Genomic DNA, 22,645 nt, shown 5'->3' on the forward strand with positions numbered 1-22,645 from the left:
GAGGTATTTTCAGTATGGTATCAGCTTTAGGCACAGCATGAAGGAGAGTGCACTCTTCTGATCAACAGCCTCCCCACCACTTTTGTATGAAAAATATATCCAATGTACGCACAGCTCATTCCATCTCTGACAATTACAGGGCATTTTCAGCAGAAGCAGAGCCTTTAGGATGCTACAGATCAACACAATTTAAAGGAGAGAGGTGGAGAGGCAAAGGTAGGCCGAAACAGTAACTTACCATGAGTAAAATATTTAAAATCCACTACAAATTTCACATATTCATACATCAGGGGTTCATTTGGATCTAAGCTGCCTCTTGCTAAATGGCAACAAAACTCTATTTGTTTTTCCGCTGAAATGAGAGAGAGGGAGACACAGACAGTGGTATTAGAAGTCTGCACCTTAGCTCGCTCACATATTTAATTTATCTACCAACCCTGCTGTGGTGGTATCTGGGCACACCCTGCTGGGATGCTTCTGATACCCAAAAGTAAATATTTAACTGCTAGGAGCAATTATCAGTTGTTTCTGCTTAAGGAAATGTATTCTCACCCTTTTTTTCTTGTCTCTGCAGTCACCCAGTAAACTGGGTGTGAAACCCTGGCTATACTGGTCAGCAGCATTGACTTCATGGATGCAGGATTTCATGCAAAGCAGTTACATGGTACTGCAGTATCCTGTTCTGGCACTGCTCAGAAGGACCCAAAGCGCACTGAACTCACCCTAAGCCATTAACAGTGAAGGGCACCGTGCCAAGCTCTAATCCAGTTTTCTGCCCCAAGTCTGAACTCCATGGATTAGGCCACGAGGCCTTCAGCCAGAGGGAAACCACCCCCAGGGCAGAGCATCATCAGGCTGCTCAGCTCCCACTGATGCTCATGGGGCAGCAGGGAGGGGAGCCCAGTGCTGCTTGGTGCCCTTGCCAAACCCACCAGGAAAAGGGTGGGGCCCAGCACAGGTTTGGTGAAATGCAGGTGATGGGAAGATGCTCCTGCCTGCTCTGGTCCTGGGGACATTTTCTGAGGGAAAGGAACATTCTGGGGGTGGCACAGCAGCCAGCAGTACAGATTCAGACAGACTGTTCAGATAGGGAGGCTGGTGCTTAAGTTATGTTAGGGCTTCTCTCGTGTCCTGAGACATGCAAGCTTCCTAAGGAATAACAGCTCTGCCAAAACTGTTTGGGATTTCTCCAAATTTTTGTTCCCCTAAGCCCTCATTCCCTTTTCAGGCTTAGTCTAGCATCCCACCTGGGGAAAAGCATCTCCTGAGGGCAACTCCATGGGGGAAGAGCAGATGGTAAAACAAAGACTGTCCTAATCAAAGAGCAAGTACTGGGAGCACACAGGAACATTAGAACTGTGATGCACTAAACCCACAAATGCAGCGGAACAGTAGTGGCAGGCAAGAGCATTAAATAGCTGGAGAGCTCTGTGCAGACTCCCCTGGGAGCTGTTTACCTTTGGCAAACTTCCCTGACCAACAGACAAGAGCAGAACTTACCATTTAGAAAATCAGCTGCAACAGGATCTGTCATGAGCACATGTGGAGAAAGGAGCTTGTACACTTCACTCTGCTCCCGCTCAGGCAGAAAGTTTAATATATTTTGGTCCACCAAATCTGACTGATACAAAAGAATGCTTTGTCATGTTCAGCAGCACAGCCTGACACAACCACATGCCTTTTCATCCCTAAGCAGAGCACAGACGCTGCCCGTCTGGCACGGATGCCTAAGACAAGGAAGCCCAGTCAATCTGTAGATGGATCTAGGGCAGAACATAACCCTTAGGCTATTTTACCCCAGGATTACTATCTATTTGCAAAAGGTTGAATGAGTCCCAGAGGTTGCCCCTCAGTTCAGACATAGGTTGGAGAAGAAACCCTGGTACCACTGGAATATAAAATGATGAGAAGTGAAGCATTTTTCTTTGAAAGCATGACGCAGAAGATGGAGAGCTCCTCCCCACATCCTCTGTTTGTCTTCTAGGCTGAACATCTGGCAAAATCAGCTTGACCTGCAAGTGATTCAGTGCTCATCGACCCACACATTCTGACTAAAGGGGTTCTACCAAAATGTCAGCACAGATTTGTTCTTTGCATACCAGGACATTCAGGTAACTGTGTGCTCAAATTTCCCCTCATATAGGGCATCCTTGGTGCTTCATGCTTGGCACCAGATAAAGAGAAAAATGTTTTTGAGGAGCCAAGCTGAAATTTCTGCACCTGACAACTAACTGGTTTCTAGAAGTTCTCCCAGAAAACCCTGAGGCCACACACTTGTTACTAAAGGCAATGGGCTCAAAGTAGAAAAACCCAATGTCATTAGAAGAGCATAGATTCAGTTCTGAAATAATGTTTACATTATCTAAGAAGAGCTTTGGCATGGATTTCACAACCATAAGATTTTCCATTAACCTGGTGGGACAAACATCTCCCAGAGCTTTAGATGTACAGCCAAGTGATGAGCTATGAGTACAGTGATTTTGCGTAGTTGGGTTTTTTTGAAGCTAACTCATAGACCCTGGGAGAGAATCTGTTATTCACAGGAACTTGAGAAACTCCACAAGAGTTCATTGGTTGACCTCCCACCCACAGTCAGTCAGTTGCCTCTTTGGTTGGACAAAACCAATCCCCAGCCCTGCACTGGCTGATTTGCATTAAGGAGGGGAATGAGCCTTCAGTGTATTGCGTGGTCAGAACTTACCGGTAAGTGTCCTAGCAGAGACGAAACACTATCGGATACATAAATAATAATCCCATCAGTGGTAAGAGCAATGAGAAAGCCATCTAGTGCCTAATGATAATAGACAGGAAAAAAAAGAAAAAAAACCAAACCAGAATTATGCAAGGGAAAAACTTAAAATATTTTAGGCTAATTGATTCTTTAATGATGCTTCTAACAGCTTAAACCTAGCAGAAATTAATCATGGAAATGACAGTTCAGTGTGGAAAAATAAAAATTACACATGCTGTCTAATTCAACATTCTTTTTATATTCTTATTTTTTCATTCTCATTATTATTAAATTGACTTGTATTTTTCACCCAGCGAGTATTTATTTAACATGAAGCGAGACAGTGATGCTTATAATTTCAACACCCACACAATCCTGGTGACTTCAGTCATTTCGTTATGTGTTCCGAATTACACCATAGTTAACAAGGTCAGTGTGTAAGGAGATGTTAGATATCATCATGGCAAACCCAGCATTGTGGATGGATGGATGGATAAGCAGAGACAGAAAAATGATACATAAAAATTATGTATTTTTAGCAATTTATGGACAATATGAAGAAGATCTAAAGCCTCATTTATTTTCCTTAAAGCACTGATTTGTAAGGCTAGTGACAAAACAATTTTAAGGCTTGTTTTGTTTCCCCTTTCTTATTCACAGTGGTTTCTGTCCCAGAGTCAAAACTCTCTGTCCCTTTTAAGTCACTGCCTGTGCTTTTCTCCTTGGGTGTTGTGTTCTCCCTATTCTTCATAACATCTCCTTGTACCATTTACCCAGTGTCTGTCCTTATTCTTCTCTAACATCAAGATCTAGGAGGTTTAATAGCTGGTCAGCACTGTGCACAAAGCCAGCTCTTCTAAAGACACTGTGAGGCTGCTCTGCAGCTTAGCTACAGGGAGCCAAAGATGCAGCATTCACCATCTCCCCCACCTCACTGCCACACTCTGCCTTTGCTCAAAATGAATCGTCTCTGGAAAAAAACCACTGATTTTAAGCAAACTGTTTAATGGCCTACCAGAGTCCAGCAAACCATCACTTATTAAAGGGCTGGCTCTCCTCCACCACTTCCAATCTTCGGGGGGAATTTGTTTTGATTCAGCTGGAACAAGCTAGCTTGTTCGGTGAGAGAGATTCCCAGAAAGAATGAACAGACTTTTCCAGAGAGGTGAGTCATGACATCCTGATGAAAAGGAATAACTAAGACACAGCAGCACCTCCCAGCTCAGCCCAGCATACACCCTTATTTTGGTGGGGCAAAGAGCAGCAGCTGCCCATGCAGGGTAGGAGATGTCCCTGCGAGAGGAGCATGCAGCACAAACCCAGAGCCACATCCTTAAGAGGGGAGAAACATAGGCCTGGGGGGTGTTTCTAGATCAGCAAAGCATTTTAGAGGTGGGAGTATCAGAGCTGTTTTCCTGAATGTACTTAAAGGCAATTCAAGCAAAAGAGGCAGCACTCCCATCACGAGGACAGCAGCACACAGCCAGCAGCTGCAGAGGCAGCACAGGCGATGCTGCCTGGCTAATGGGATGTGGGAGGAAGAGAGCTGCTCTCTTTTTTCAGGTCCTTTCAAGTTTTTCTTAAAACTGCCAGCTCTAGCAGCTCTTCTGAGAAAGGAAATTCTCTTTTTCCTCTCTTACCAGGCCAAATCAGTCTTCATTCCTAAAGGAAAAGCCATTTATCTTTAAGGAGAAGCAATCACATTTTCAATTCTGTGTCTGCAAAGCATTTAGTACAACATTGGTCTCTGTCAGGTTTGTACTGCATGTGCCATCAGAGTAGAAATCATTAACATTGGGACCTACAGGGGAAAAGGAACTGTATATCCCTGAACTACTCCACTGAACTGATTATTTCTCCCTAATATATTTCATTTCTTCTTACCTCTAACATCAACTGGGTGAACTCCTCGTTGCTAAGAAATGAAGGCTTCCAGTCTTGTCTAATCTCACAGGCTTCTGTCTGTGCTGTGATTTCTTAAAGAGAAAATATCAAAAAAGCAACATGACTCATGCTACTTGCATTTTTTTTTTCATTTTCAAGTAACACTAGATTTCTTTAAAGAGGCTTTTAGAGGAATCATCCTCAGATCATTCTTCACACAAAGTCTTCTTGCATGCAACAGTCATTTTCCATGCCATCATGATACAAATGCATCAGAAATCAAGAAATGGAAATCGAGACATTTTAGGTGGCCTGAAAATAACATTAAAAAGTTAAGGTCAATGGGCTAATTTTAGTGTAGTAGAGCATCCCTGTGAGCAAAGGGTGTCTGCAAATCTCAGGCTGTTTCAGAAAGGCTCTTGTGCATGCCCAGGGAGCAGGACAGGCTGACAGTCATCTCCTAATCCAAGAGACCTGGGAAGATGGCATAGAATCCTCTCCTGACTTCTGTAATGGGTGCTGTTCCTCAGTTTTGCCCTCCTCATGTTCTGTTTGAGAGTGCACAATGCAGGCCAGGGGATGGAGAGGCCAGTAAGGGAAATGATGTCTTCACAGTAAAAAGCATACAGCATCTTTCCAAAGCTATGTTTAACTGGTCAGCAATGTAGTCAGCTCTAGCCCATTTCCTGAGGCCACCTGCTGGGTCTTATCCTGCCCCTCACTTAGGCTCATGTCCTCTGTGGATGTCTGAGATGCTTGGGAAAGACAGTTTTCATTTTCTGAGTGGAAACTGGCTGCTGGGCAGATGCAGAGCCAGCACCCTCCAGTACCTTTCTGTTTCTGTAGGAAGTCGATGGTCCTCTGCAGTATTGTAGACTTGTCCATCTTGAGAGGGTGGCCGTGGCCCTGCAGCATCGTGCAAAGCTCTTTAATGAGGACATTGAACTGGTCTCTCCTCTTCTTCTCAGATTTGTTGCGTGATGCCCTGAGTGACAGAAACATAAACGCCACTAAGCAGAATGAAGGACCTACAGCTCAAACCAGGGTGAGGTAAACTACCCTGCCCCAGCAAAACACTTTAAATACAAGAATTTAAACTCTGCTGGGAATGTTAATTTGTTTAAAATTGGGCTTGCACACAAGGATTTTGCTGGTGCTTAGAGCCTTGTAGCAAGACTGAACTCACCAGCCACAAGGAACACCTGGAGGTAACAAGCATGTCTGGGTTCATTTGGAAAAGGCCATATCCTTACATACATTTTGGCAGCAGTTCCCACTGTTTCAAAGGCAGTGATAGTGAAGGTGTTATGGGAGAAATTCCTCCACTAAGAGAAAAGTATGTTCATGTATGTTCATGTTTTGCTCACTTAATTTTATCAACTTTTGTTCTGCAGTTAGTACACACAAATATGAACGTCAAAATGTGAAGGATTTCTCTGATCTGAACTTGCAAAAGGAGCTTATCAAGAGACAAACTGCAGAGTCAACTGAAGTGCAGCATAAAATCTTTTATGTGGTCTTGAAAATCTACTGCTATGATATGAAACTGGGAATGTTAAGAGTCTGGCTGCAGAACTGCAGACTAGTTTTCACTTCACATTGATACAAATCAAGAATGTTTTATTAGGGTTTTCCCCTCCATTAAAAACAATAAAGGAGAAAGCAAATCCATCCAGTTTCTTACAAAGTGTTCTTCCCAATGCATATATCTGAGATAACACTCTTTTCATACGACCTCTTCCAGTAGTAATTAATTTGCTTTTCAAGTGTATTCATGATGACACAACTTCCTGTGACCTAGACTGAGGGTGGTATGCAGAAAGCATTTCCATTCATATTCAGGTTGGCATTTGGATGTTCCAGATCCAGCATTCACGTTCACAGCCATCTCTGTTTTGGCACTCGTGTGCAATGACTAAATAGAACTGAGCCAAGTGCTTCTCTGACAGGAGACTAACTCAGACCTGTGCTAAAGCAGGAACTCTACCCCAGGCAGGCAGTACTGCTTGATGCCAATAAAATCACAGGTCAGGAATCCTGCTTCAAGATACTAAATAGTCATGGGATAGCACGAGATCCTGAGGGCACAGCAATGTAATTTAACGACCACTCAGCCAGACAACCCATTGTAGGGGTGGCCAAACTCTGTGAGAAACCCAAAAATGGTGACTTAAATTATGCTGCATGTGGTCAGCTATACACAGCCTGTAAACTGTGTGGGAGCTTTGCCTCTGACATCAGTGGGGTCAAGTTCTTTGTCAAGCACTGGACAACACAGCATTTACAATTCTCTTCCAGGAGTGCATCCTGTCATACCTCTTTGCCCTGTCCTTCTCATCTTCATCCATCAGTTCGTTTACACAACACAGGGCTCTGCAAGGAAAAGACAGAAGTACTTACTGAGACACATTCCCTGATCTTGCTAAGAATATCCAAACATGGAGCATAGTGGTTTGTACTTAAAGACCTCCTGGATGTTTCAATCTTCCCCTTCCCAAATTCCACTCTTGGTATGTCCTTCCTTGTCTGTTCAGTCAGCTACTGAGGCATGAGAAGTGAGACCACTGCTACATGCTCAAACATCCAGCTACAACAACAGGACTTTAAAGGGAAAGATCTGAAAGCCAGCAGCCCCTCAGCCTGCCTTTGGCATTGCCCCCTGAGCCAGGATAGGGAATCCTGCTGAAGCACCCATCTCTGCACAGGAATCAGCATCTTCCTGGCAAATGGGAGAGCAAAAAAGAGAGAGATCTGACCTGGTGTCTGCACCAGGCAGCACCACAGCTGGTTGATTTCAAGCACTGCACTGCTTGAAACACATCTGGGATTTCTTTTCCAGTGGAAGGACATAGGAGAAAGAAAGAAACCGTGCTAATCCCCTAAAGGATTAGTATTAGGCAACAGCAGGATATTATCAGGGTATCTAAGAGATGGTATGATAGACAGGTTCATCCAAAGCACCCTGCAGCCAATGACTGCTGCTTGCACTGGTGGAGTTGTCCCACATCATCTGAGCTGTGTCCTGGGATTCACACCCAAGGCTTCAATTTAAAACATCCTCACCTGGCGCTAACCAGGGAAGGAGAACAGTTGGCAACAACTCCTGGTAAGGACACACTACTCCCGAGCCCCATTAAAGGATGGAAAATTCAACACAAGGGTAAGGTGACTTGCTTTCTGTGACTCAGATGGGCTGAGTTTGAGGGACAGACAGTGAGGGTGGTGCAGGTGAGGCAGCTGCTGTCACTCCACGCCACATTGCCCAGGTCAGCTCTGCTGGATTGCACCCCTTCAGACACCTCCAAAGAGGAAACTGCACCTGTCTCCACCATCAGCACCAATCTGCCCCCCATCTCCAGTGAGCACTTTCCCTGCAAAACCCTCTCATGCTGCCCAGAACTCAGGGGGCATTTTTCAATAGGTACATCCAAAAGATTTTCTCTGTTTTGAGACTACTCCAAGCTCAAACAACTTGGTAGCTATGAAAGTAATGCAAAATAGAACCACCCACAACTGTCAGGAAGTTGAAGATGCTGCTCACAGCAACAGCTACAAAATTTTATCCTTTCTTCCCTGCTCCAGGGCAAGGATCTCCCTCCCTGCATATGACCTGGGCAGAAGAAACTGTATGAATTCTTTTGTTATTAATGCACTGCATAAAGAGGGAGTGGTTCTCACTGCCTGAGTCACCAAAAGCTACAAGCCAAATTAGAAATTACCTGTTCTATTCCTCAGATTCATCAGTCCAGACTGACAGAGTGGGATTAGCACTTCTTATCACCATGTAAATAGAGATGGAGAAAAATTAATCCTGGAAGGAAAAGCAAGTCCAGTTAAAACACAGTTGCAGGCAAGACTTAGCCTAGACAGCAGCAACCACTTCAAGCTGAGAAAAGTCTACCACCACGAATTAGAAACATGCCTAAATGTGACTGATGAAAGCTCAGCAAAGCCTCCAGCAACGGGAGCTGGACCAAGTTCTTGGGCTCCTGGCTCTGTGGGCACCACCCACTGCCACAGAAGCAGCCTGGGAAGGCCAGTGTGACCTCTCATGTCCAAAAAGCCATGTGACCTAGCAGGGTGGTGGAATGGCCCTACTGGCTTGGAGCCACCGAGGGTCAACTGGAGTTCTTCCAAAGTATGACAGTTTACCTGGTGTGCTGTGAAACCAAAAGTAGGACCTGTACCTCATCTATCACATCTTGCAACCAAAACCTCCTTCAAGACAAACATGATCAGCAAAAATCAGCACAAGCCACAACCACCCACCTGTGGATGGACTTAAGGCCTCCCCTTAAGATTTGCAACTGATGGGACACACAAAATCTAGGAAAAATGTCATGTAACTCCTGACACCCTCAGTGACGCTGCAACTGGAAACAACACCTGCATAGCAAACTTAAAACTCAGTGGATCTGCTCTGTCTCTGTTCTCACAGCAGTTGTACCCTGGCCAAGTGACATGTTTTCATCCTGGTTCAAAAGGAGTGTGTGACCTTATTTGTCACCCACCTATTGAGCTGAGGCACTTACCACTGCTGCTCATCCCTCAGTGCTGTTCTATCAAAATCACACAGTTGTTTCTTCTCTAGAAGAATGACCCCTACAGAAGTCTTGGTGACTTGGGATGAGTTCAGAGATACTTAGGTATAAAGAAAATTAGTTTTAAAGCAATGGATTAAATTATAAGAAGTGCTTGTGGATACACAGGAAGATCTATCACAATTTTTCAGGGAACGTTCTTTGTATGAGGACTTAAGCATGCAAAAATTCAGCTAAAGAAAAGGATTCTTCCTGAGCTTGGAGTGCAAAGCACTGTTTTATAGAAATTGTATTTTATGGAAACTTTGTCCGCAGGTTGTCTGACAACTGAAAGCACCCAGGAAGCCTGGAGGGTTTTCTGCCTCATTAGCATGGTTGGCCTCCCAGCCAGCTGGAAAAGCAGCAAGTTGAGGGAAGCTGTTTGGTCACCAAGAGAGTCAACAGCCCAGCTAATGCTCACTGAGTCTACACTGGGAAACGAAGCTTGGATTCTCCAGTCTCCAGGAGGAGCTATCACTCTGCTGCAGTACAGCTGATGTGAGCTGCCAGAAGCAGAAGGATGGGGCTTCCTAATGAATATGAGCAATGCCCTCAGCCAACACCAGCCTTCGAGGAGCTCACAGAATAAATGGCCATAAAAGAATTCACAGGCCCAACCACACAGAGCAGCTTTTTGCATGATGCAGCAGGATGGTGAGCTAGAAAAAGTCTTAGTAGAAGACACCTAAGGACAAAATAATCTTAACCGGCTTAAGCACTTCAGGCCTACATTTAGCTAAGTGCTTTTTGTCTTGTTATGAGACAGAGCTAAATATAGTAACCAGAATACTTAAGAATAGTTTCATAAGGGTTGTATACACTCCTCAGCCAGATAAGGCACTTAGCACTACTGACAGCAGTATGTCTGCAGCTTAAGAGCATTTTAAATAGCCCCAGATAGAATCTCTTTGACCTTAACTGTATTAACCAGAGGGATCAAAATTTATTTATTGCCTCCTGAAAATCCCCTTCTGTAACACTTTGAGAGAGGGATTCCTGAACTCTGTGGGCAAGTAAAGAGGAGACTTGGTCTCATTTCTCATCCCACCTACAACAGGTGAGAGGATCAGCTTTCTCACAAAGCAATGCACATCCATCACTGCTTAATGCCCTCTGTAAAGGGAAATTATTTTTTTCTTCCTTTGTACAGGGAGCCTCAGAAACCACTCAGAGTGTTTTAAGGGCATGTTATATTTTAGACTTTTCAAATATCACAGTATTTGAAGTTGTTTCCAGGGTTACAGAAAGGGTAATGTAGCCAAATGACAGCCTTAACAAGACAAATGGACTTTGCAGACAACAACTAATAGTTAAAGCATTATTCCATGCTATCTGCTATATTTTGGCACATTTTTTACTGAAGAGAGACTGGCAGAGGGAATTTTTTTTAATTTTCTGTTTTGCAGAACTATCTGACTTCAGGAGCTATCTAAAACTGCAAACCTGTGACTAAAGAAAATGTTTACCACACAAACCATCAAAACATTGACACTACCTTGGGATCATTCTTAACGGAACAGTCAGACCCGTGCCCTGAAACCAACAACTCCTATGAACATTTTATTATAGGTTAAATTTTAATTATTTGGTTATGTCACTGATGGCAAGGCAAAGATATTTCTATGTGAGATGCTGCCCATTTCTTTGATCAGCAATGAATAAAGCTTTCATCCATCACCTAAAAGTGTCCCTGAACCCAGATGGTTTGATTGCTTTTCCCAGCTATAACAACTGGTCTAATGAAAAACATTCTCTATGCATAAAAACTTTGTTCAGCTTGTATTTAAATTTTCCTAGAATTTTGCATTAAAGTAACATACAGCAGTTAGGGAGTCTTCAAATCTATACTGTAGGAAACATTTTAATTATGGAAATGTGCTGCGCTAATAATTTCCACATACTTTGCATGCAATGAATTCATCAGAGAGCCCTCAATTACAAGATGCAGCACTTTGTGGCACAATGCAATCACAAATAAGAGAGATAATGCATTCTCTAGCAATATGATTTATATGTCAGTATGCCAGTGTTTCATTATTCTTGAGGCAACAGGAGGGCACGACTGTGGCTGGCAGCAAACCAGCTGATTTCATTTTTGAAAGGCAGAATTTAACCTCTTCAGTAAAGTGCTACTGATTCAGCTGTAAGACACTTATGTAAACGGCATTCGAAAGACCAAAGAGTGTGGCTGAATCCCTATGGATGCTCAGCACAGGAAGGATCAGCACCTCTGCTGATGCCCAGCAGCCCTGCAGTCCCGGCCCTGCCACTGGTGCTGTGCCACCCACCCTGTGCTCCCAGCCATCTTCCCGTCACACAAATGTTTGCCCCAGTGCCACAGTGAGCGGGCCAAGAGCAGCAGCTCGGCAGGGTTGTGGCATTCCCACCCGCCAGAGCACCCCCAGGGCACAGCCTCACCACTGCTGTGTCACAGCTCAGCGTGAAGCCACCATGCAGAAATGCAAAGACTAAACCAGGTGTAGCAAAGGAGTTGCATATCTGTGTTACTGGATCTGCTTGTTTAATTTTTTCTGCCTGTATTTCACCCTCTCCTTTCCTTGCCATGCCTTGCCCTCTGTTGTTCTTCACTCTTTCCTGCCCTTCCCTCACTTATCCCCCTTGCTTAACATCCACTGGATCACAATTCAGAGAATTGGATCTCTTTTGAACACGGTTTCCCCCCATCTTGCTGTTTCTTGTATTACCTGCCTTCATCTTTCCGTTGCTTTTTATTCTCCATGTTCTTCACTTTCCTTTTCTCAAAAGAGAAAAAAATGTACAATGACCTCAGTTTTAACAATCACCCAGCCATTTCACTGTGGGAACTTGGCTGGCCCAGGTCTGAGGCACACATGACTGACAGATTCTCTTTAGGGACAGACTGCCTTAGGAATCATGCTGGTGGGGATCTGATGGGTTTTGGCTCCCATGACACCTTGGTCCAGCTACAGGAGCACTGGGTCCTGTCCTGCCTGACAGCTCCCAATCCCAGTTTCAGACCCTCTTTGGAGGAACTGGGATCTCCCTCAGGTCAGTGGTAAAGCTGTGCAGCTCCAAGCTTTACAGAAACACCACCCTACATCCACAGTGTGGGGTGGCTGAGGGACGTGGTCCAGCACAGCACACCCTGGAACTCTTTGCAGGTACTATATATAGGTACCTATATTTTCACACAGCATCTTTGCTTGCTAGAACATGGGTGATGGTGGTCAGTGGCTGAGGGAACCAAATGTTCTGTGTTTTCCCTTTGTTAACCTGCCAGAAATGGACTTTCTGTGCCACTATTGTAACTGTTGCATCTCAATGAACTTACTTATGTACAGCATACTCTCCCCTGGTTTATTGAGCTCTAAATTTAGCTTGTTACCTGTGACAGATTTATGACTATGTTCATTATAGCAGTAACAGCTTCAGTCAGAAGCTAAGAGGTGTCCAAAGAAAATGGATTATACAAAACAATTACACCATAAAAAGGGCTGTAATGGAACACTGTGATTCAGCACAGAAGCGACATGAAAGATACAGGCAGGAACAATGGTAGTGTGTTGGGGTTTTTTGGTGTTTTTTCTTTTTTTTTTAACCAGTATACGGTGCTTCTGAAAAAAGAAAGGCGGAAAAGGATTAAAAACTAACAGATACTTGAAAAGAAAAGATGATTACTGGAACATTTTGTTCTCTAGGATTTTTGTCAGATCCTGGAGAAAATAGCCAGCCAAGTTTGTTCTGTTCTAGCAAATTGCTGAACCTTGCAGGATAAAGATACAACACTGTAGAATATTATTCAAAATGTCTCTGGGGTTTCTGTAACAAGAAGAGCATGCATCTAATTAATTCTACCAATTTGTCTAATGGCCCCTTAAAATTCCCAAACCATGGCAAACAGCAGAATGCTGATTCACAACCCTAAGAAATACAAAACTGTACTTTTGGCACAAACAGGGTAGGATGAGAATGCATATGCAAATAATACTTCTTCTGCAGTCTTGGGTGAATACCTGTGTTCATTTATAGCCATTCAGTTACTACAGGAAAGGTAAATAAATATATGTTGTAGTATGAAATGATGATGTCCAACCTATAAACAATTCTTTACCATACCTGACTCAGACAAAGAGCCAAATAATCCTCAAATAATAACATGGCTTTTCCTCATGTAGGATGAGAGCAAAGGTAGCTGTTCACAGTTAATCCCTTCAGCAGCAGTTGAGATTGTGTTTTCATGGAACTACTTCCAAAAAAGGTACATAGAGCTAAAGAGAAGGCAGGAATACTGAAAGTGAATGGACAAAAGTCTTTTGAACAGAATGTTCTCCAAAACTTCCAGCTCTTAAAGCTCTGTTTCTTTTTCTGGCTGATCCAAATGATGAAAATGCATGTGTGTGGGGGTGAGTGCATAAACACATTTTACTTCAGAGCAATTTGCAAAAAAATACCAAGAGCAATTTCTACCCAGGAAAGCAGTGGTGACATTCAGGATGACTCCTGCAGCGCTCACCTCCTGATGTTGGGAGTTAAGTAACCATTGCTGCTGAGTACATGGGAAGGGAGGTGAGCAGAGCTCCCTCACTCCTGCCTCAGGCCCCTTCCTATCATATTCACTTCTCTGGCAAATCACAAAGGAGTGGGGGGTGTGGGAAGGTCAACCCAATAAATTTCAGCAACGAAAACAGTTACTTAACAGGCTAAAAAAATCCCTCCCAAAGCTATTGATTATCCAGCTTAAAAAATCGGAACACCTTCTGATCATAAACCTGGTGTTGAAATTCTGGCTCATTGCAGGGTTTCATTCAGAAGAGTTTTACCATTACCAGAGCCAACCAGCAAAGGACATTTTTAAAAGAAACCAGCACTCTTCTCTGTCGGCAGTTATCTTCTGCAGAACTGCCTGCAAAGCTGGTGCTGGGCACCCTGACCCCTCCTGCTCCACTTTCAGGGCTCGCCAGCAGGAGCAGGGAGCACCAGACTCCCTGGGAGGTGCTGTGCATTACTCCCACCAAGAGGACACAGCTCGCAGCAACTGCATTGGTGGCATTGAATGAGGTCATCGGGTCCTTTCTCGGTTTTGGATTTTGTTTTGGCAACAAGGTAGGTACAAGGACAAACATGTCAAAGCTGCCTGTTTGGATGCATCACCCTGAAATCCCTCTTGTAATTCCTCTTCTCCTCTATTTACTACAGGTCAAACTCATCCTAAGCAGAGAGCTACATAAAGTCTGTGTGTCAGTAAACTGCCTACTTTTATGCCTTGAACTCTCCCTGTGCACAGAATAAATGTAATCATTAGACAGCAAAGAAAATCAGTGATCTAATCAGACTAAGTACCTTCTCCTCTACTTTTCTGAGTAAGAGAATACCCCCAGCAACTACCAGTTCATTGAAAGAGGCAATAGTAGCGTTCTTGTCCTTAGCTGTTCTCTTTTTTTCCTCAAACAATACATTTTTTGCTTTGTTTCTTCTTTGCCTTTCTCCATCTTGTATATAAAATGCATTTCAGATGCTTGAGGACGGTACAGATAAGATGAGCACTTGTGCTTTGTGTTTGCTTGTGCTGGAGGTTGAAGCGATATTGCAAAAATAAATGTGAGGCCTGAGGGGCTGCTTGCCTTGTACAGTAAAAGCAGGGGCTTTCAACTGGGTCAGGAGTGGGTTCTAGGTGGTTCCAGGACCACACTGCAGAAGTGCTCTGCTCCAGTGGGGCAAAACCACTGCATATGACTTGGCTTCATGATGCATCTACTCCCAGTTTGCAGGACCAGCAGATGGTAGGAGCTATTTGTGGACTGGAGAATTTTCTTTCAAACGTGAACATCTTCTGTCTACAAGCATTATTCCCTGGGCATTGCTCTATAAATGTGCTTCAACTCACTTTAAAGCCTGAGAGCAGCCACAGTCAACCCTGGAGCCAGGATGCAGCCGTGGAAGTGATGTACTCACCACCCGTGAAAGCAGGAAGAGTCGAGCAGCTCCCCAGCCCACTTCAGGAAATACTCTCAGGACTCTTCCACTACCTGAGCAGACATTTAGCAGAGCTGCTCCACACCTGCACAACAGGTCTGCCCCTCTCTGGCATGCTCAAACTGGCTGTGTGTGACACAAATCAGAGTCTGTTACAAGCACACAGCTTGCTACACCTGCATCACCCTGACTGTGATCAGTCCTGTGTCTCTGGATCCCCCTTCCAAGAAAGGGCAATTCAGCTGCTCCTCTGCTGCTGTTGGGAACAGGTGGGAAGGCAGCTGGATGGGCAGGATGCTGCACAGACAGTCTGCAGACAGCCAGCAACCTTTGGCCCTGTCATTTCTGCACTTCCTTAGATCTGCTTGGTCCTCTATGCAGCCTGGGGAGCCCTTTGGCTGGTGAACTCTTGGAAGTCTGGCCCTTGTTCAGCATCCTTTGATTTCTACTGAACAATGTCTACTTTTCTGACACTTTGCAAGCAGCTTGCTGCCATCCTTTCTCCTGTCTAGTGCTTTTACATCAGGAAGTCTCAGCACACTCTACAAACACAGTTATCCATCCTTGTTGTACAAATGAGGAAACGGGTACACATTTTACTTGTCTCCTTTTTACAAGTGTCCCAGTTGTGGGAAGCTGAATTTGAAACAGTGAATGCAGTTACAGCCTAATTTTCAGTAATGCTGAAATCCAGCGTAAGCACCTACAAATATTGAACATTTTGGAAAAGCTCGACCTAAATCATTGACCCAAGGTCATGCAGCAGAGTTAAGAAGTGAATCCAGATGTCCTGATGATTAGCTCTGTCTACTGGCATTCAGTCAAGTCCTCCCTCCTAAAATAAGCTTCCTGAAGCATCTAAGACTATAGTCTTAGAACTCCCTTAAACACGCAGCACTGGTAAGACCTGATTTCCAAATTAAGGAGGGGAGGGAAAAACCCAGTTCACTATTTTTTCCTCAAGTGATCACTGAATGACCAATGAAAGGGCAGCTCAGAGTCGTTTGATCTCAAACTTCTTCCTATAAATAAAAAAGGGAAGATTCTTCTCCCTTTTCAAACAACATGAAGAAAAAATGTCCTGCCTCAGTAATTCTAGACCTGAGTAATTAAATCTGTTCTCTGTTATAATCTGTTTCCCATGTGTATCACCAACCTGGAATTTCTGGAACTCAATACATAAGGAAGCTATTCAATAAAAGGAAATACTACAACAAAGGGATTAGAGATAGGTCTGAACCAGACTGAAAGGCTCCCTATACCAGAGAAGGATCCAGTTCCTTGTCCAGAGTTCAACTTTTCCATCTCAACCAGTATCTCAAACCAAACACTGCAAAAACAATGGACCTCCCAGAGCCAGACCACCTCTCACCTCTGGTTCGGAGGCAGAAGAAATGAGGGAACAAGTTGAGGAGACTGGTATTGCAGCAGAAGTGGAACAGCACTACCTGTCTGTACAGTTAACTGCTCAGCAGAATACAACAGAGTATTTCAGTTGGAAGGGACCTACAATGATCAGCTAGTCCATCTGCCTGATCACTTCAGGCCTGACCAAAAGTTAAAGTGTGGTATTATGGGCATTATCCAAATGCCTCCTAAATGCTATCAAGCTTGGGAAATTGACCACCTCTCTAGGAGCCTGTTCCAGTGTCTGACTACCCTCTCATTAAAGAAAAGCTTCCCAATGTCCAGTTTATGTAAAAGACCTGTGAGAAAATTATAAAGAGCTTAGTAGTTAAAATTCAAAGTCTTCCCTCCAAGCTCAGAGTTTTATCTACTTATCCATTAAATGAATATCAAAGGATTCACTGCAGCTGAGCTAACTGACCTCATTTTACATCTTTGGCTTCATGCATTCAAGTTCAAGCATAAGAAACTTCCTTACCCTCTTGGTGTGTTTAATTCTGGAGCATTCCAGATATAATGTGCACCTAAGTCAAAAGGAATTTAAACAAAGCACTTAGATTTCAAAATTTGTGTTATCCTCATTTGGCTCCCAGAATTTCAGCTGCTTTCCTTAAATGATCTGCTCACATCTGCTCTCCAGCTGAGCCGTGTTCATGCCCCACTGACCTGACCGCTGCCATCTCTGTAATCTTGCAGCTGAGAATAACCAGCAATGCACTCAGTCCCTGTAAGTGTCAAGGGCCTTTCAAGAAGGAGGAGGCAGAAAAGAGGCAGCCTTTATATAACAGGGAAAAGTAGGATTTCAGAGAAAAAACATTGTTCGGCTAAGGTGAGTAATGGGAGCTGCACGCCTGAAGTGCCCTGGTCCAGTTCCCTCAGGCAATGCGAACTGGAGGTGTCAGCATCTTGCAGGATTATTCTCTGCAATGGCAGCTGGCAGATATTTTTCTAATAGAGAGCACAGCAGCATCGTTCACACTCATTTGATTCTATTTGCTGCTGTTCCTATTCAAACTCGGCTAATCCGATCAAGTTATTTCTTGGCCTGTGCCTTAAAGCTGAGTAAGTAAACACCTTTCATAAGGTCTGGGCCCACTTGTTTCAAGTGCATGATTAAGGGCTAGACTTGAGCATTATTGTGAGAAAACCCACTTCATTACTCACAATTTCCAAAATCACTCACAGGTGTCTTGAAGTGGCACTTTTCCATCCAGTGTTTTACTCCCTGCATTACAAATATATAACACAGTGGCAAAGGGGCCCAAACACCAAATATACATTTGTGTTCCAGCTGCCCTAAAGAACGGCTCTTTGAGCTGAGAATAGCTCATAATGGCACCACTTAGAGACTGTGATGCAAAATATTTTCTGTGGCTACCAGACCTTCTCCACAGATGTCTATTCTTGTTTACTATGAAGAAGACAGATGATAAATATAGTCAGCAAGTGTATTTTGGACAAAGTCGTACTCATTTGTAGTATTTGCATTAAGTAACACTAGAAGACTTATGCAACAGAAAAGATGTTGACCCAACTGTAATTCCTTCTCTGGTACACCAAGGATGGATTTGTACTATTGAAGTTTACAAGTTTTTTTCAAGAAGAATTGTTGCTGCTTATGCTGGTATTGCTAATAATATAACTGGTATTGGTAATAATATAACTGGGGTTTTTACACCTTTTTTTAAAACACCCCCACACAGTTCTCCTTCTCTTTTCTGAGGCACTTTTAACTTCACATCCAATATTCTCTTTTGTATTATCTTGCCCACATCACTTCTCAACTAGCTCCTCAAAAGATGGTTATTTGTTTTGAAAGCTTTGGGAATAAAGGAATATTTAAACAATTAACTGCAATCATATTCGTCATCTTGCATGGTACCATGAATATGCACTAGAAATGTAATGAGAAAGTAAAACTTTCCTTCAGGAAGAAGAAAAGAGAAGATAAACATCCACAGATCTCTCTGTCATTACTTTCTTATCTTTTTTAGACTGCAAATATGTCAGTCATTGGAACACTTTCATACTAGGTCATTATTGTTACACATACTATGCGCAAAGACCCAAGGCCTCATTCTGTCGTAGATAAGCTATTCACACACATCCTTTTTTTCCCCTTGCAGTTTATTTGCATGGCTGACTGGATAATCAGCCATAATAACAAAGTATGACTCAGCATGGCTGAATGTCCAATTCACTTTGGGGATTTTCTTGGAGGGTTTTTTTTTTAACTATTGAAGACCAGAAAAGATGTGTCCCTCCCAGATAAAATTAATGTAAAAAAGATTTGATTAAACACAGAGGTCAGGGGAAAGGGAACGGATCAAACAGCAACATTTCTGCTGCCATGCCCTCAAAGAGGCTCTGGCCTCTTCAGCTGCTCTGACCAGCGCTGCAGGGTGCAGGGTCCCTCATCCCCCCTGCAGGATGGACAGGGGGATTTCTCATGGAAATCCCCTCCTCAGGGCAGAGGGAGGCTGCAGGACAGAGAACTGGTCATGTTCCTCAAGGATGGGCATCCTTGATATTAAGGACATATGTGTTTTCCTGGACACCTAAATTCTGTCTATGGGTTATTACCATTGTGCAAGCACACTGAATATTTTAAAATATAATTTATTTCACATCTTCAATAGTCCAGTACTAAGAATCCTCCTAGTATCAGTTCAAAATCATGACTCCAGTACGACCATTAAATGAAATACATGGGTCCCTCTCTCTCAAAGGATAATTCTCCTCTACTTAAGCAAGTCAATGGCAGTAGCAGTGGACACTGCCATCCTGCTCAGCAATCCTGGCTGTATGGATGTGACAAAGATGGTGGATCTGAACCTTTGACACCTCTGGTCCCTGGTTTTCAAGTAAGAGAGCTGAAAAGGCTGCAGTGTGAGAACATATTTCACCTGGGACAGAGTGAAAAGAGCATTTAGAGCTTGGCCCTTCATTTAGCCAGATCCATTGGCACATGTCTCTATTTTTAACTATCTGTGCAATTCTTGGGCGAAAACAGATTTGTGTTTTCCAAAATTAGGGTAAACATGAGTTTTTTACCTAGGGCTTTAATGACAAAAGTACTTTAAACTGTATAACCATATACTAACAATGTCTGTTACTGTCTTCAACAGAACAAAATTAGGCTGGCTGAGAAAATACGCATTAAAATCAGCTGAAGAAAGGAATCACACTGTAATGTACATGCATAAAAACCACATGGATCTTATTTCTGTGATAATCTGACTGTGTAATACCACCAAGGCCAGCGAGATTCCTGACAAACATCTACGCAGGAGCATGAGCCCAGCAGCAGAAGTTAAAAATGCCCATGACCTTTAGCTGGCAGTCCCAGTTTCCTCAGAATTCCACACTGTTTGAGAGGCAAACATCATCTGTACTCCCAGCCTCCTTCCTTAGTGCACTGCTTACGTGCACATCTGCTAAAAATCACAAGCAAACTACACAGTAGTTTAACTGAAACTCAAACAGAGAAAACATTCAATTAGGCAGAGAGAAAAGCTAACTTCCTCCTTCCTTTCCTTCCTCTCATCAGCCTTTCTGCAAGAGATCAGTGGTGAAACTCTTATCTACTTCAAAATTGGTATTGCACCCACCCTGATTTAATGCCAAAGTTTCTTCCAATTTATTTTGGTTTTGTTTTTAACAAGTGAGAAGTGCAAAACAAACAAGACATTAAAGCTGCGTCCTTAACTATTGCTTACGTAGAGCGAGTACTTCAAAGAGCCAGCAGAGATATGAGAGCCACTGCCCGAAGGGGCACAGAGCACCTTATCCTGGCTCAGCCAGCACACACGAGCTGTGCTCACCACCACAGCTTGGCACCAACTGGGCAGTGCAAAGCCAAGGCAGAGGATGGGTGCTCAGGCTGTCATGTTCCTCTCAAAGCCAGAATTTACTCTGGTGCCATGAACATCTCCCAGTGGCAGAATCTCCAGCTTTGTGCTCATCCTGAGGACAAGAGCTGCACACTGTAAACCAGGACTGAGCTGGCCATGTTTATCAGGGTTAGGGATGTAAAGGACTGTGATTCTCCCCCTCTACTCTGCCCTCATGAAACCCCACCTGGAGTTCTGCATTCAGCTCTGGGGTCCTCAGCACAAGAAAGATGTGGACCTGCTCCAGGAAGTCCAGAAAAGGGCCGCAAAAATGATGAGGGCTGGAGCAGCTCTGCTATGGAGACAGGCTGGGAGAGCTGGGGTTGTCCAGCCTGGAGAAGAGATGGCTCTGGGGAGACCTCATTGTGGCATTCAAAGACTAAAGGGAGCTTATAAAAAAGAGGGAGAGTGACTTTTTACATAATCAGATAGTTATAGGACAAGGGGGAATGTTTTTAAACTAAAAGAGATTAGATTTAGATTAGATGTTAGGAGGGAATCCTTCACTGTGAGGGTGGTGAGGCCCTGGCACAGGTTGCCCAAAGAAGCTGTGGATGCCCATCCCTGGAAGTGTCTGAGGCCAGGTTGGGTGCAGCCCTGAGCAACCTGGTCTGGTGGAAGGTGTCCCTGCCCATGGCAGAGGATGATGATCTTTAAGGTCATCTTTAAGGTCCCTTCCAACCCAAACCTTTCAATGATTCTCTTTGGCTGTCTTCAAAGTGAGCTCCTGGTTATGATCAGTGCTGTCACAAAATGTAATCCAAAGTACCTAAACTTCTTTATTCTACACTGACGTTAAAATGAATAAGAAATCAAGTACAGTGCCTCAAAATGCTTCTCTTCAGCCTCAGAGGCTTGTTTACCATTGCTGTAGTAGCTGAACTGCTGAATGAAATATTTACAACTATTCATGCAATCAAACTCATTTTCCTTAGGAAATAACTGATTAGGTATCTCACATCTGTTCCTGACAATGATTTAAGCCTCTGCTGATCCCTATCTAGACCTGACATGAATGTTAATGTTTTAGAAACCATCATCCTTAATGGGAGGGTGACGACAGCCTCTCTGGGTCTGGTGGTGGTTGAATGCAATGGGGAAGCGCTGCTTCATCTGCCGGTGAAGGATGACACAATCAGCCCACAGTTTTCTCTAACCTTGTGACCCAGGGCTTGGGAAGCCCGGTAGGAGACAGAAGCTACAGTAGAGCTTGACACAGAATTATCTTGAGAATTATCTTCCTATCCCTATCAAAAGTTTTTAATATCTCCCAGATGCTGGCTCTCTTTATGCAGAGCAGCAATCCTGCTCCACCACACTCCAGGGTTGCATGTCATCCTTTCACCAGTGTTTCCCCATTGGGGCCCTTTGATGGAAGCTGCTGCAAGCGTTGCAAGGTTGTGAGAAAAACGAGCTGCTAATAAAGCTGATTGACATGATACCCTCATAAACCATGATGCTCATGTCAGGAAAGACAAAAATAAATTACACATTTTTCCTCAAATAAAAGCTGTTTCATGGGTAAAGAGTCAATGACAATGCACTATTAGAGAGAGAAATCTAATGTTTAGCTAACCTATTCATCTGACAATCCTCTTTTCCACAGGAAATTTGTCAAAAGAACTTACCAAAAAAAGTAGGAAAAAGAAGTATTTATCTTAATATACTCTTTATTTCTGCAAGAGCAAGGGAGAAATCTTCATCCCTCTCAGGTCAGCTGCCACATTGTGCCAAAGATTCCAATAAAAAAAGAGTTGGTCTCTATTACTGCTCCTTCTGGTAAGGTTGAAAACTGGGCTTCCTAAGTTCTGAAAAGAGCAACTAGGTCAGAAGAAAACTTTTGGCTTTTACTACAAGGTCAAGGGACTGAAAAACAAGTGAATTTAATGCACATTTGCCTGCAAACAACCTTGTAGAGCCGTAATTCAAATAGAAATGAAGTCTATGTAAGTGTCTGAAGAGTAATCTCTGAAACAGTCAGAAATGCTGCATAAAAGTAGATTTCAAACACAATCCAAAGAAGATTAAACTGGAAATTCATCTCTCTTAGGACTTCTATACATCATAAATAGGCATTATGCCTTCTATGTAAAGCAGCTCATTATCTGATTTATTCACCAATATATCTTCTTATTCAAACAATTCAAACGAGACTATATTGGAAAATCCCAGAACAGTTTCCTCAGCACAGCAAC

The 22,645-nt window shown here is 43.4% G+C and overlaps 1 protein-coding gene across 6 annotated transcripts in view; it reads right to left on the bottom strand.

The window, feature by feature from the left end:
• Positions 1–22,645, bottom strand: part of PASD1 (PAS domain containing repressor 1) — a 103,596-nt gene that overhangs the window by 22,588 nt on the left and 58,363 nt on the right. For 4 of the 6 annotated variants that reach the window (XM_039572302.1, XM_039572303.1, XM_039572301.1 and 1 more), the window contains exons 2-8: positions 8,335–8,426; positions 6,932–6,988; positions 5,446–5,600; positions 4,616–4,707; positions 2,702–2,791; positions 1,501–1,621; positions 239–352 (exon numbers count right to left, since the gene is read on the bottom strand). In XM_039572302.1, coding sequence (XP_039428236.1) covers positions 239–352; positions 1,501–1,621; positions 2,702–2,791; positions 4,616–4,707; positions 5,446–5,600; positions 6,932–6,963 — 604 coding nt within the window. In that variant the 5' untranslated portion in view covers positions 6,964–6,988; positions 8,335–8,426. Of the gene's footprint in view, positions 1–238; positions 353–1,500; positions 1,622–2,701; positions 2,792–4,615; positions 4,708–5,445; positions 5,601–6,931; positions 6,989–8,334; positions 8,427–22,645 lie in introns of those variants that run through there. The other 2 variants (XM_039572305.1, XM_039572307.1) reach the window with 2 other exon arrangements.

Source organism: Corvus cornix, chromosome 4A, assembly GCF_000738735.6.
Source record: "Corvus cornix cornix isolate S_Up_H32 chromosome 4A, ASM73873v5, whole genome shotgun sequence".
Lineage (NCBI taxonomy): Eukaryota > Metazoa > Chordata > Aves > Passeriformes > Corvidae > Corvus > Corvus cornix.